The sequence below is a fragment of the Panthera onca genome, chromosome X (assembly GCF_046562875.1).
Source record: "Panthera onca isolate mPanOnc1 chromosome X, mPanOnc1 haplotype 2, whole genome shotgun sequence".
NCBI classification, from domain to species: Eukaryota; Metazoa; Chordata; class Mammalia; order Carnivora; family Felidae; genus Panthera; species Panthera onca.
In genome coordinates this window covers 101,936,751-101,952,980 of record NC_138357.1, presented here as the reverse complement: position 1 = coordinate 101,952,980, position 16,230 = coordinate 101,936,751, and the positions used below count along the sequence as shown (strand labels likewise).

General features: G+C 33.7%; 1 protein-coding gene across 12 annotated transcripts in view; it reads right to left on the bottom strand.

Annotated features, from left to right (window-relative positions):
- Positions 1–16,230, bottom strand: part of DMD (dystrophin) — a 2,113,538-nt gene that overhangs the window by 1,173,025 nt on the left and 924,283 nt on the right. For all 12 annotated transcript variants that reach the window (XM_081792827.1, XM_081792829.1, XM_081792824.1 and 9 more), the window contains 4 exons: positions 7,522–7,644; positions 5,017–5,154; positions 2,098–2,250; positions 1,045–1,227 (listed from right to left, as the gene is read on the bottom strand). In XM_081792827.1, coding sequence (XP_081648953.1) covers positions 1,045–1,227; positions 2,098–2,250; positions 5,017–5,154; positions 7,522–7,644 — 597 coding nt within the window. The remainder of the gene's footprint in view (positions 1–1,044; positions 1,228–2,097; positions 2,251–5,016; positions 5,155–7,521; positions 7,645–16,230) is intronic.

Sequence of the window (16,230 nt, the reverse complement as noted above, 5' to 3'; positions counted from 1 at the left end):
GTCATCTAAGGCATATTTTTTAAATATGCCAAATTAAATGGAATCAACCCATAAGAAATTCCCAAAAAAGTCTCATCTGAAGGTTGAAAACAGCGAAATTGTCATTTACATAGGTCAAAAATGATGGAGTATCTGTGGGTTTCATGTGATTCAACCCAACCGAATAATAAATCCTTATTTCCCAGACTTTGACACACTTGTCTTGTGAGGAGCATTATTTTTGCAAAATTACATAGCAGTAACCATTCCTCTTCTCGTTATGGTATCTCAGAATAGGAACAAAAATATTTTTTCAAAAATTCTATGGTTTATACCTTATTACCAAAAAAAGAACTATGAAGACCAAGCTTATGATTATGAATTGCCTTTTTAAAAATAAAATCACAAACTTTCCATTCAGTTGTTTAAAAGAACAGTTGCTCCTTTTCCCTTTGGCTTGTAATATTTCAGTAGTCACAATATTTGATATTATCCAATCTGCTGTCAGTTATAAGCCATCTTATCAGGCAGCCAAGTCTAAAAAGCCTTTTAACCCATTAAGTAGCTAGGGCAGATACAAGGACTAAACTACTATTCTTGAAGTCAATGACATAAGATTCTTATGCAAGTTGATATAAGAAGATGGTTCACAAGAGATTTATTGTTTACTATGTATACATTAAGAAAGTAAAATTAGCATGGGATGGTCTAAGGAAAGCAATACATATTTTTGGATCAGACACTGAAATAAAGTAAATGTATGATCAATTGACAAATTCACATTGCCAATGTTATGAAAAAAATGATGTGGCAAAACAAATTAAGATGTAGTTTTCATTTTTGATAAAGGGGCGGTTTCCTCCGTGCTGTTAATTTCTTGTGTTTTTAATCTGAAAACTTAACCTCTAGTTGTTGCCGAAGCCCAAAGCGAGGGCAAGCTACTCACTTGCAGAATGCATATTAGAAGCCTGAAATTGCACCCAGGTTGTCTTTTCCTGTTAGTTGGCCTCTGTTATTAGAGTAGTAGTTGCAAACACATACGTGGGTTTGCCAGTAACAACTCACAATTTGTGCAAAGTTGAGTCTTCGAAACTGAGCAAATTTGCTCTCAATTTCCCGCCAGCGCTTGCTGAGCTGGATCTGAGTTGGCTCCACTGCCATTGCGGCCCCATCCTCAGACAAGCCCTCAGCTTGCCTACGCACTGCATTCAGCTCCTCTTTCTTCTTCTGCAATTCACGATCAATTTCCTATTGAGCAAAACCAATACAGGGCCCAGGGCAGTTAGCTAACCACATCAACCAACCTGCAAGCAGCACATACTTCTCTCAGAAATCTCCTAGGCTGTTGTCATTTTATTGTCATTTCCCGTAATTTACAAATATGGAAGCCATCACTGTCATCTTCACCCAAGAATCCAAATGGTATTTCAGTTATCCTTTGAATGCTCAGTTTTAGATATGCTCCCTAAGAAAATATTTAAATTGATCTAACATTTTTCTTTCTTCTCAATTCCTCTAGTGTTTTGGGGATTGACCCAAACTGAAGTGGCTACTCATTACTGATTAGGGACCATCCACATAGAATATAATTTAGAGGGTGAGTGGCTATTTATTTTCTTTTTTAAAAGTTTTGAGGAACTCAACAGAGAATGAAGCAAAATAAAAAGTGTAAAATAATAACAGGAAAAAAAAAAAACACCTTCAGACAATATGCAAATAAATCTACAGAGATTTGACACTGATGTGTGAAGATGCTCTGATGAAATGAATGTGCTAACATGAGAAAGAAGCCGTCCATATACCGATAAGTCATTTGTTCATCTGGAACAAAGATACACAGAGTCAATTACAATTTTACCAGGAAACATACGACATTTCTTAACTCATTTTACATTGTCTAAAAATAAAACATTTTATTCATTCAACAATAGGCCAATTGAAAAACACTTAATACAGCACATTTACTAAAACAACACACAATACGAGGAAACGCAGCAAATCAGAGAGCACGCTCAAAGAGGAAACAGCAACAATTTCAAATATCATCCACCCATGTTAAGGTAAAGAAATTAAACTGTAGCAATAAAATCTAGTATTGACATTCTAAAACAACATTACCTTAATTTTCCTTTCATCTCTGGGTTCAGGTAGGCTGGCTAATTTTTTTTCAATGTCATCCAAGCATTTCAGGAGATCATCAGCCTGCCTCTTGTACTGATACCACTGGTGAGAAATTTCTAGAGCCTTTTTTCTTCTTTGAGACCTCAAATCCTGTTCATGGTGCAGATATTATTACAATATCAATATATATGTATAGGACACTTCTGGCTGCAGTTATTTAAAAATACTGAATCCCTCATCTTCTCGCACAGCTTTACTTAAATTCACATTTAAATGCTAAATATACAAATAGATGATTAAATGAGGTATTCGTGTGGCAGGACCTACTAAGACAAAGCTAAGAAAACTGGACAACCCACATAAAGTATTGTCTCCTGGCATGTTCAAATTTGTTGCGAAATCTCATACTGAATTGAGTAAATGAGTCAACTATATTGTCATGTAGTCTATGTGAAACAGTTTAGTATATGAATACAAATGAATTAACTAGATATTTGCGCCCATTTAATGAGTTTACATTTGACTTTAAAACAGATAAAAAATCTAAAATTTAGATCTTCAGCCCCGGGTTCGTCAATAAAAGTTTAAGTTTACATAGCCAAGCAACTACATTCATGGTTTTAGAAACCCCTGCAAAAAGTTTCATAGGCCGTGAATATTTTGTGATTAGAAATATAAAATCATCTGAGTTATCATGTAAATTGCTTTGAGCTCTCCCTCTCTCTCTATATATATATATAGATAGAGAGAAGTGTGAAAGATATATCTGTGAGTGTACATGAAAATGACAACTATTACAAAAATGCTTTCTCTTTTGAGGCTTGCATGGCCAACTTTTTTTATTATATCAACTCATGTTCCAAATGCAAAATGATGAATTAGTTAAAAAAGAAAAGGGAAAGTGCATGGCTTCCAATCAACCAGATGAGATAAATAAGGGCAACTGCTTAATAAATCAACAAAGGGGGGAAATTAATCATCTTGTTCCTTACAAGCTCACCCAATGTCTTCCCCGATCAATAGAATTTGTTATAATGCCATTATATGGTAACACAAGGGAACACAAGAGCTCAGAATACAGCTTTCATTTCTTCAGAACAGTAGCAATTAGGGTTTCATGTACAGATTTAACTGGAGCAAAAGAAAATAATGAATATCAAAGAATTGCTGAAATATTCATTGCTTTGGAACGTTCTGACCTTCTTTGAAGTATTTCATAAGGACTAGAACTGGAGCCCTTTGGAAGGATAATATAGTTTCTGAATTTGATGGTGTAGAGTAGTTTGGCAGGTGGAATACATTTTCAAAACTGCTTTTAATATTTATTTGCAAGAGTGATCTAAATTTCGTTCTCCATTTGGTTTAAAACTGAGGATGTAAAATTTACTGCCGTTTACATTTTTAGTTGAATTTCTAAACCTCCTGTGGAGGTAATAAATGCCTGGGATGAGCCAGATGGAATGCTGCTTTTTTCAAAGGTACCAAGATACAGCCACGCGAACGAGAGCTGAGCCATGTCTTCTTCGTGACACGACTCAAATCTTGGCCAAGAGAAAGGGCTTGTGGTCATAAAATCTGAAACTCCTCTCATTCCCTAAGCACAAGGTGCTGTGTAATGTGTAAAGATATTTAGAGACATTATATAGATCTCTTTAGAGATATGCCAGATAACCATTAAACACTGCTGTTCAGTAGGACACGTATCATCATATGACCAGTGTAGATGCTTCTGAAAGCTTGGTCACAGTTGGAAGTGTGTGAATTACACAGCTTTCTGATTTTTCTGAGCACATTATGGCTTGCTCTTGCACTCCCTCAAGGAAGAGGCCTTTTCTATTTACTGTATGTATCAGCAGTTACCTTCAGAACACCTGCTGGCCAATTAGACTTTCCTTGTGGATTCCTTGCAGGCACAATATTGTGTAATTACATTCTCAGCAGTGTTTATTTGGTTGTCTGACTATATGGGGAAAGGTTTTACGCTCTTATTTGCATAGTGAAAGCAGACTCCATCCACCTAGTAGGTGGATCTACCCACATAGCTACATAGCTCTATACGAGTGATTTACAATGAAAAGCTTGGCAATTAACAGTATTAGAAAATCAGCCATGCATGCCAATATGGAATATTGAAAAGCACATTAAAAAAATAAAAGGTTATTTCACAAAACTCTTCACATGTCCAGTCTCATGTTAAGAACTTCCTAATTATTATTATAGAAAAAAAAACAACAACCCTATTCTCTCCTTTCTGCACAAAGCCATGTGAATCACATGGGGGTTGAAGCTATCCCCTACCACTGGTTAATATGAGAGGGCCAGTTTTTCTTCAAGGACATTAAGATTCTTTTTGAGGATTCCTATATAAATGAAATTAGACTCTGTAGATGCTTAGTCAGTTGCAAAGAGCGACTCTCTTAAAGGCAAAATGAAGTTAATTGAAAAAAATTAAGTAGAATTCCAGGCCTTACTAAATGCATATTAGGTTACCAAAAGACTGGACCTACTTTAAGTAAAATCAGTAAACTATAGGAAGCAGAAAACCTGAAAAAATATAAATTGGTTATTCTGGCAGTTAACCAGATTTTGCAAGACAGACGTAAAAATATCATAAAAAAAACTGTATTAGAAAATTAAATGTATAAACACTGTGACTGAAGCATGTTAATATTTTTTCAATCACTGCCCAGAAAAATCTAAGCAAAAAACCCACAAATTTTTAAGTAATACATCTTTCAAAATCAAAGACACCACTCAAAAATGTTAAATAAAGCACACACACTGAAACAGGAAAAAAACGTATCTCTGGGGACTAAGATTCTTAAGCAGATTTTATTGATGCACAATATAATTTACCCTACACATGAAAGAAAAAAAACCCACAGGCAAGGTATATTATAATTTTAGCTCTAATACCTTGAGAGCATTATGTTTTGTCTGTAACAGCTGCTGTTTTATCTTTATTTCCTCTCGCTTTCTCTCATCTGTGATTCTTTGTTGTAAGTTGTCTCCTCTTTGCAACAATTCTTTTACAGTACCCTCATTGTCTTCACTCTGATTAAAAACAACAAGTACAGTCTTCATTTTGGTTTTTAAAAAGCTGTACATCGTTAACAGAGATAATAAGACATGTTACTGAAACACACACAAAAAATTCCAATTTTAAACTTTCAGGACTATTATTCTAAGATATTGTGCTCATAGTTTTTTTTTTTTCTTTTAAGTGGTTTACTGTAGCTCTTAAAAGGAGGAAGTTTCCTCCCATCTAGTTCAAAAGGACCACACTTGACCGGGGGCACGTGTAGGAAGATCAGGTTGTAACTTATTTCATCGTTTCACACAAGTCATCAAGTGGCTTTGATTTCTTAGGGCATATCTAGAAATTAAACAAGTTTGGAGTAGTGAAGTAAACTTGTCATTTATAATATTAATCAGCCCATGCAGGAATATTGGATGTGGATGTGTGAGTGTGAGACGGCAACTATTTTTAAAATTTTACCACACTCACTCCTAAGTGAATGTGTTTTGTTTTAAATGTACACTAATTTCTAGCTAATCATCTATTTTAAATAACCTATATGTCCAAATTTACGACAAATATAAGGGCGTTAGTAAAAAATGATGTGCTAGATTGCTGTCAATATTGCAAATAATTTCTACAAATGTATCATTAATGTGTGTTGTTTTTAAAAACTCTAATCAAATAAGTATTAAAATGTAGGTTAGGGAAATTATTTTTACAATGTTCAGAATGCATTTAGTTTTTTAAACTCCAAGAATAATATTTTTATTTTATTTACTTTGAAATAAAATTATTTGAATAAGTGCCAGTTTAACAGGACAGCACATGTGACCAGGTGATTTTCCATCTCTGGTGTCCTATCTTTCTCTGAACTCAGTATATGAAAACCTTCTTTTGCAGAGGTTCACCTTGCATGGCCCTCAGGGTAGTCTGATGAGCTAAGATAACAAATATTAGACAATTTTTTTAAAAGTCACATGTATGTGTATTTGTGTGTAATCATTCATAGTACTCAGAGGTACCTATTTACATCTGCAACGCATATTTAAACCACTATACACAACTGAAGAATTATTTTTTCAGAGGAACATCATTTTTATCTGAGATGTGTCAGTTACTAGTTTAACAAAATATAACATAGAGATACGTTTATAATTTGTGAAAGACCTTCCTTATTTTAAAAAGTCTGCGACATTTCCTAAGGCTGAGGACAAAAACCAAAAAACCAATAACAAAAATCCCACTTCATTTCTTTCCCCATGCCAGGTGACGGCTATAGGGCAGAGTCTGTGAACAGCCCAAGAGGTAAGCAGTGTTCTTTTTCACCTCGGGACCCTTGGGTTTCTTCTTTGACATGAAGGAGAGGTAGGTGTAACTCAGCATCTTGGAAAACCTCTTCTTGACTTTCTTTCCATGAGCTGAGTTGGCAAGGCCACCAAACCCCATACATGGGGAGAACGGACTGATTTCGGGCAGCTCCAGGAACTCAGAATTGTTACCACTGAGAACTAAGATTAGTGGAAATAGTTTTCCTATTGCTTCCCATACCTACAATCTAAAATTTATATACTGCCTTGTAATGTCATTTTAAAGCATGGCTGAGAAGTTCCTAGCATTGATGTGTGTCTGAGAAATCTCGAGCATGACATATGTAAAGGTTAAGAATGCCACACTGGTGATGGCTGTGGAAGAGGGAAAAGGAAATTGTGAAAAGGATGTGGAAGGAGAAATAAGTCAGGAAAAAGGGATGTGATGCAGAACTATTCAAGCCAGAGAGAAATGTAACAGATATTTTGAAATTAATCAGGGTTGAAAGGAGAATGTTATGAGTTTGGGAAGAGCCCACATGGTTATATTCCCTTACTCCCATGAAATAAGCAGCATGAATTCATACATATTTTAGACATCTAATGTACTATTTAATTGACTTTTTGGCAAAACTAGTTTGTAGTAAACTTTAGTAAATATTTTTTATATTGTTTGTAATACCTCTTCTCTTACACAAACATTAAATTACCAAAAATCATGACTGACACAAAACATCAGCCATCCTCAATGGCTGAGTTTCTTATTAAATGTCCAGTTAATCTTTTGATTTAACTCTTTTCCCCCCATTACATTCTGTCCTCTGAGTTTGAAAATTGTACAGGTCAAAACAAAACTGCTGAACTGTTTATTAGGATCTGCAAGTGCTCCTATGTGACCATACCATAGTAATTTGGCATTCATAGTAAAGGTTCAACAAGAATACTTTGCATTTGTAATAAATCATTAGAATCACAAAATGGGCAAGGTATGCACTGAGAATCGAGTTGGAGACTTGAGTTATCTAATTTCTTTCCAACTATTTATTCATTTTCACTCCTAGTTCATTCACACTTTTATCACAACCAATTTACCATATCTTTATTGAAGTCTTCCTCTTTCAGATTCACCCCCTGCTGAATTTCAGCCTCCAGTGGTTCAAGCAATTTTTGTATATCTGAGTTAAACTGCTCCAATTCCTTCAAAGGAATGGAGGCCTAAAAAAAAAGATAGTGCTAATTTAAATCAAAATTACTTTTTCTTAGAAACATAAACCCCCAAAATTACATTTGTTCAACCTCCTGTTGCTAAAATAATGACATGCATTATGTTTCCACATTATATTTTATGAAAGCTTTGAAATACAACTGGGAAAGTACCTGAGGATGCAAATAAAGGCAAACACGTAACATTATCAGAGCTCAACATACATGCAAGATAATGAAATTCGTTATTTTGTTTTTTCAACAAAGCCAATTTCCATATAGTCGACTGAGCTAATTGTTAATATTCTAAAGTTGAATTTGATCTTATTTAAAATATTCTGATATAAATACCATTTGTGTAAATATGTCTTCTCAGAAATTCGCCTCATACATCAAGTAACAGTAACCTCAGGTAGAAATGCAGAATTGTCTCCTTAGCCTCAGAAAACTACACAGCCATCTGCCCCAATATTTTAAATGACATTTTTAGCATGGAAAATATGACAGGCATACTCTCATAAGACAAACAATGCCAGGAGCTTGCCTTAGGAATGCTTTCTTTGGTAGCACACACAAAAAAATTCAAATGAATGAACCCAGAACATTTCACATAAAAATCTGAATGTATGTTTTCCAACCTTACAAACATCACAGTTTCTTTGAGTTTGAAATTCATAATGACCATAGTCTCAAAAAACTTGAAAACCTTTTTCTCTAAGGAAACCACTTGAAGAGCGATGAATAAAACTACATTGTAAATCAAATATATATTCGAAAGAGTAGGCAAGATTTAATTATCAAAGTTCCAACAGTTAAGAAAATATGCATTCTATTGATCTTTACCCTGTATTCAATTTCTTCGCAGTAACACACTAAGAAATTTTTTCTCCCTCATAGCTTCTGAAAATTCACAGATGACATAGAGAAATCTTATTTTCTTACAGAGCTAACCATTTCCCAACTTGTAAAACCAACTCAGGAACGACCCTCAGTGTCTTATGCCTGGATGACTGCATGTATCAAGTGTGGTCCCCATCTACTGCTCCCCATCACATTCCCAGCCATAGTCTTACTCTTTATTAAATGGCATCTCCTAGAGGACAACAAAGATAAGTGTTCAAGGAAAAACCAAGTATCTAAAGGTATAGTTACTAATGAAGAAGTGAAGAATCAAATGCCGTTCACCAGAACACGGCTGCCACATACAACATGAGTATACAGTTATCTTCCGGGCACTTTTACACACACCAGAAAGGATTTATGGGCTCTTCTGAAAAGTGACTCATTTTCAATATTGCTTTTAAATCCTAATGAACATCCACAATGTGAAAAGTCATAAAAGGTTCCTGAACCAGTAGAGAATGATAGTATCGTACACATATTTAAGGGATGTTTCCATCTCTGTATTATCAACATACTTCTACGCTTTAAAAACATATTGCTCAAAGTGTTGCAAAAGCAAAAAAAAAAAAAAAAAAGCTTTAGCATCAAGACGAAACAATCTTAATGTGATACTATTCTGTGTCACTGAATTGTTCGCATTTGCTAATTTTTAATTAGAACAACTTCATTGTTCCACATAATTTTGTGAAAATAAAATGATAGGTACTATTTACAAAAACTTTTATTGAGTGCTTGGGTGTCAAAATAAAATGGGTCCATTTGCCGGCAGATTTATCTGTTCTACCTCTTTGTACGCTTCCTATCTAGCTCACTCTATCTCCATATAATCCAATACAGATGGTAATTTCAAAGGCTTCACATTCAGGTCTCTATGCCTCTTTCGCAATACTGCTTGACTAAATGCATTGTATTATCTTCCAAAATTTAACTGTAACTTTCATAACACCTCCCAAATATTCATCTTTAGCTGGTGCTTCACTTCTGAATTTTAATACAGACTCTCCTAGAGCCAGCTGATATCTCACTTCAAGTTCAACATATCTAGAAAGGAGCTCATTATCTTTCCCCCAAGCTGCTTGCAACACCAACTTCCCTAGTTCTGTAAATAGAAGACTACTTTTCTCGCTCATCCAAGCTTAAAATGTGAGTCATGTTATTTTTCAACACTTCACTCTAGTAAAATCATTGTGAACTCATTCACCATGATCTACTTGCTTTCTATTCCCAGAGATACCATATCTCCTAGTCCTCACACAGGAATTAAGGCAACAACCTCCTTATAGGGGTATAATCTCCTTCTCATGTCACCAGTTCCATCCTGTGCACTGCGATCAGGTCAGTATGCTACAAAAACACGGCTTTCATTAACCTATTTTTCTATTCAAAAAGTACAAGTAGAATAAAGCCTGAACTCCAACATTATAGTCAAGGCTTCCCCTAACATTGTCCCAAGGGCCTTTCTAGCCTTATTTAAGCGTTCCCAGTATCAACCTTTCTTACAAGCCTATTGGTGAACTCTGTGTATTACCCCCCACCTTGGCCTTTAGAATGTTTTTAATCTTTGGCGAAGAGCCTAAGCTCCTGAATGAGAACACCTAGACTGAATTGGGATGCCACCATTTAGTAGCTGGGGGATCTTGCACAAGTTATTTGTCCTCTTTGAGTCCAGTTACTCTATTGTAGCGTGAAGATAAGAAGAATATCTACCTTACAGGGGTGTTATGAGAATCAAATAAATTAGAATGTTGCCTGAGATACAATAAATGCTCAGTTAATATTGGTTACTATTTTCTCCCTAAATCCTATGTATCCATATGACATATGATAAACACTCAATAAATATTGACTCTTAATGTTGCCTCTCAAAACTGTACCCATCCATGACTTCATTAAAAGATATTCTTTTGAAAACATATGGTTTATGAAGAATAAAATAAATGCTTATTGCATTAGCATTTCTACTTTGCCAAGGTATTTGACAAAGTCATTAAATTTTGATGATGGACATGGAGAAACTGAGACTCAGTTTGGCAATGTAGCATTTTGAACAACAAAACTTGCTGATTAATTAATCTGTATCAACACAGAGGGTAGTTTCAAGGAGGATGCCAAAGGGCTTTGTATTTGTTTTGCCCCATGCAGTATTTTCATCAGGAATTGTTTGGAGACATAAAAAGTATGTAAAAACAAAACAAAACAAAACAAAACAAAACAAAACAAAACAAAACAAAACCATGCAGAGAGAGGAATGAATTCCATGAACACCCCATGAAGGTAAGGGATTTGCTGTCTTGTTCAACATGGAGTCATTCCTTGTACAAAGTAGCCACTCACAAATGAATATTTCCTGAGAAACTAAGTAAATGAAGGACTAATCATGCGATAATAGAATCAACATTTCATGGAACTCGTGAACGATCTAGAATTTTAAATAACACAATTTCTATTGTGTAAAATCGAAAGGACCTGATTGGCCAAATGCTAGCAACAATGTTACCACCAACTACAAAAATGCGATAAGTAGATACAAATAGCTTTTAGGAAACACTACTACAACATGATTAATTAATAAAGCAAGATAATGCAAAGTCAGATTTTTATTAGTAGTACATGTGGGGTCCAGATTTCCTGATCAAAGACTGCCTTGCTTTTGTTAAAAAAGGTCACTATACAGAGTAAGGATTTGAATTATTCTGTGTGGCTCCCAAGTGAGTAACTTGAATCTATGGGTAAAAGTTACTCGGAGCCTGAATTTTAGTTGAATACAGGAACAGCTGATTAGTGCTATCAATGTTTTTATTATTATTATTATTATTTTTAAGAGCACTAATTGTAAAGTAGTGAGTTTCTCCTTGCTGAAAATACACAAGCAGAAACAGGATGCTGACATATTAGGGTCTATGTTAGCAATAAGACACTTCTCACATAAATATTTCCCTAAAATTTTATCAACTTATAGTAAATTCTGTCCTCTGAATTCAAAAGGTTTTGTTTATCTGGAGCAATGCAGCTAAAGAGCAACAGAATGCAAGTCGGATATGTAATTTTAAATGTTTTAGATGCCGTACTAAAAAGTAAAAAGAAGAGGATCAAATTAATTATACTTTATTTACCTGATATATCCAAAATATCATATAAACCTATAATCGACATGAAATAGAAGATATTTTACATTGACTTTTTCATATTAAGACTTCAAAACCTACTGCGTATTTTACACTTCCAGCACTTCTTAATTTGTAATAGCCACATTTCATATAATAGCCATATGTGGTTCGTGGCTACTTTTTTTAGACAGTACAGATCAATAGTAATTATTATAACCATGACTTTTGAAAAGAATGGTTATTAGTTTGAAATACATCTTAAGAGTAATGTCTTACTAGTGTTAGTCAAGCTGCTGATGTTTTATTTAGTAAATTTTAGTGGATACAGGTAATTTTTATGATATCCCTCTCATTCACTTACATTCAAATATGTTTTGAGAGGAATTTTGCCGAATCCTTCTGGGGATAGGAAAATTTATGGGAATGGGTTCCACATGTTCGATCAGCAGTTTCCATTCCTCATTTAATGTACATTGTACTGCAGTGTCTCTTACATGTTCAATATCATGTTATATGGCTTTTAAGAGTTTATGCTTTGTCTCACCAGTAGGTATTTGATCCTTGAAGTTTAGGGTATATATGCTCTATTTTCTGTAGCAAATATAATTCCTTTTTTTCGTACAGATGAGGTACTTACTATATCAACAACTAGTTTTAAAGCATCCAATATATTAACTGAAGTAACCAGTGACCAATTTTGTAACCAAAATAACCGTAGATACTCAACCCAATTATTTTGTCTGTACTATTGGCATGATCAGACCAGCCATTTGACATGCACGTGATTATTACTCTTCATTCAGATACAAGGACTTAGAAACATTTAAATGCTTCCTTAAGACTTCACTGGTTACCATTAGGTCATCACAATTTGAATATGGAAGGCACTTCCCTGACCAATTGAAGCTTTACATGTCTTTCCTTGGTCTTTCTTGCCTTTGTAATTTAGAATTCTTATAAAACTTTATAAAAGAAACGCATAATAAGCAAGCACCCAAAATTTAATAGCTCCCTCTTGAGTCAGCAAAGCTTAAAACATATAAAGTATCTAGTGTTTGCCTTTTAGATTGAGAATTATGATAAATTATTTAAAGAAATTGAAAACAATGGTGGATAAATCATAATTATTGCATAAATTACTTCTATTGAATTTAAAGAAAATATATGACCACAGAACTAGAATCACAATTAAATCACACAATGTTAGACAATGCACACAAGATAGGTTTTAGAATACATAGAAAATAATCAAACAAAGATCATAATATCATAGGGGAGAGCATATACCATACACCAGGCATAGGTGTCCCACAACTTCGTTTTTTACTTACCTTTCCATCTTAAGAGCTTTAACATTGACTGGATAGTCATACAAAATACAAATAAAGTAAAACATGAGGAGGGTTAATAAACAGATAAACGGACACAAAAGAAAGAAGAGACAGAGAAACTGAGAAAGACAACGCTTTGTTTTCCTTGATTTTTAATGTTTCAGATTGCTTAACAGCTATTAGTTGTGCTTTGCTGTACGATTTAGGATTAATGAAATTTAAGGCTTTGTTAAATTCTTAGCATTAAAGGTGACTTATATAACAAGTTAACAAACAATAACAGACTGAAAAAAGCAAAATCAATTACAAATTGATTCATTGTAAATTGGAAGCATTCAAATTACTCAGATACACTTTATAATTTTTAAAATTTAACCTTACTTTTAGTTAAATATTACTTCTCATGTGCAAAGATACACTAACATAATGACTGTGTTTACACAGACAGCAAAGTAAACATTTGTTAATGTGGACCATGTAATCTCGATAATCAGGATAAATGGCCACTACATTCAAATTACACTAATAACTAAATTGAAAATAAATAATCCAAGTGCTACAGATTTGTTTAAAATGGCTCAAGTTAGTCTCTTCCTTCCATTCTGCAGCTTTGAAAGTTTATTTATAATTACAATATCGGTATAAAAAATAAAATAATTCATGGAAACCAAAATGAATAAATTTTCAAGGACCAGTAACATCCTGCAATACAGAAAAGACATACTGAGGATATGATATGAAGAGTTATTTTCCAATCAAAATATCTGGAGAGGGGGAAAAAAACCCAGAAAGAGAAATAAGTGTATTAAAAAGACCTACCCAGAATAAAGATAACCGGGTAAACTAGTTTATAGCTTTATTCATTCACTTATTTTAACTTCATAAAAGCAAATTCCAAAAAACATAAGAAAGTAAATTTAAAAAATAAAGCCAAATTGACTCAGAATAGTGACATTATACTAGTTGGATTCTTTTAATAATTAGGTAAGTTAGTGGTTTATCTTTGATGCTTCAAAGATAAAGATGTGAAAATGTGGTAAGTTCCCAAATTTATGAGTTATTTAAAGGGTGCTACCCAGTACACTGGTTTTTGAATTGATGAGATTAATCTCATGGTCATACTTTTCAGATTAGATACAAAATATACTGACTGGTTAAGATATACTCGTGGTTCAAGAATCAGCCCACTACCTACTTATTGTTAAATATAACTGGAAATATATTTCTCTACGTCATGATTAAATGAGTTTAGTAGTAGCAACTGAAATAAGAGAAAAAAAGGATCGTACTATAAAAATACATGAGGGAGACAAGCGAATTAAAAGCAAAAATACAACACTTTGGACAACTGTGTGTTTTCTCTTTTTTCTTCTTTTCTCTTGCCCTTTCTCCCCTCCTCTCTCACTTCTCTCTTTTTTGTTCAATTCTTTTTGTTTTTAATACAAAAAAGTGCACTGAAATCATGGTTTTTTTTTTAAGTGAAGTTGGACAGGTTTATATTAACGTATAATCTAGCAACAATAAATACCTAATGATATAAACACAGGTAATAAAGTATCCTGAGGGGCAGCATGTGGGAGTGGACCAAGCAATGAACCAGGATCTGACATTTTTCTAACCAGGCTAACTGTAAGAACTTACGCAACTCACTGGCTCTCGGGGCACCTGTAAGTATCTGAAAGTCCCTGGTCTGAGGAAAGATTACTTTTGCATGTTTTGACTGATCAGAGAAATAACTGTCTTTCTTAAGGGATCCCAATCAGGAATCACCAAATAGCTTTAAGCATTTTAAATGTCACACTAATAAGACCCAGTTAGTTCTAGCAAATGACACTGCTCGGCAAACTCAATAAACATCTACTTGGAAACCATTTTAACTGATTATAAAAAAGGATTTGTTATCAGATTTTTAACAGAATTAATCTTATAAAAGGATAGCAAATTACAAACGTGAAAAAGAAGTTGTTAATATAGGAATTCTGTTGCTAGGTTAATTTCTTATTTATTTCAGTGAAATACAATTAGCAGGTATAGTATTACATAGTTTGGGTATTAAACTGCTCATATTACCTGAGGATTTCAACTGTAATTGGTACGTATTTAGTATTCTACAAATTATGCGATACCTATAGATCTTTACCAAAGTTTTTATCTATGCTTTCTGCTATAATTTCTTTGTAGAAAATTTCACTAAAAAGTGTGTATGTAAAATGTGTATGTGTATGTACATGTGTACATACCCATGTATGTATATCTACATACATACACACATACACACACATATACAAACAAGAATAACTGTACCAGTTAATGGACTACATTCTCTTCTGTCAGAAGAGGCGTTAAATTAGAAACACATTACAAAGGGGAAAAAGATAAATATATTTGTATTGATAAAGCTGACTACTGAAAATTGGGTTTTAGTTAAAAATTTCAAAACCAATAAATCTTATTCTGACATTCTAGATCACATTTATAAGTGGTATTCTTTATTTCCAACTGATGTTTAGGAAAGCCAAAATACCTGTCTAAACTATCATTCAAGTATTTACACATTACTTTTCACATATAAAGCCACTATTTAAGAGAGATTAGACCCAACCATGTGGTTTTGTGTGTGTGTGTGTGTGTGTGTGTGTGCGTGTGTGTGTGTGTTATATTCTATATTAAACGGGAAACTCACTGGCTCTCTCAGAGCCATGTATATTTATCTGCAAGCCTCTGGTCTAAAGAACGATTATTTTTGTATCTGTTAACACTGACTGGAGGTCAAAAACTTGACACTATAATTATTATAGCAATAAAATTATGAATATTTACATATATGATGCCAGATTGTCCGAATCTCATGTTACAATTACAATAAATACTTCTAGGGAAACTGCTACGTGAATTTTAAAAGCAATTTTAAAGTCCATTATGGAAATTAAAGAATATATGGTATCACATATCTAATGGCACATAAATCTTAAAAAAAGAATTGAGGACATAGTAAATAAGTTCACTTTTCTTTTGGTTAGTACCAATTACAGGGCCAATAATTCAAAATTTCAGCTCCATAGGAATGAAGACAATTTACATAGGCAAATTATATGTGTAAGTTTCATAATATTTTGTAACAAAGTAATTGCCTATACTAATAGGCCACAGTTAGACAAAATCTATTTAGACAATATTACTTTGAAACTAAGTATTTTGATGCATATTTTTTTCTTGAAACTCATATGCAGACTTTTATACTCAGTGAGTCTTGAATC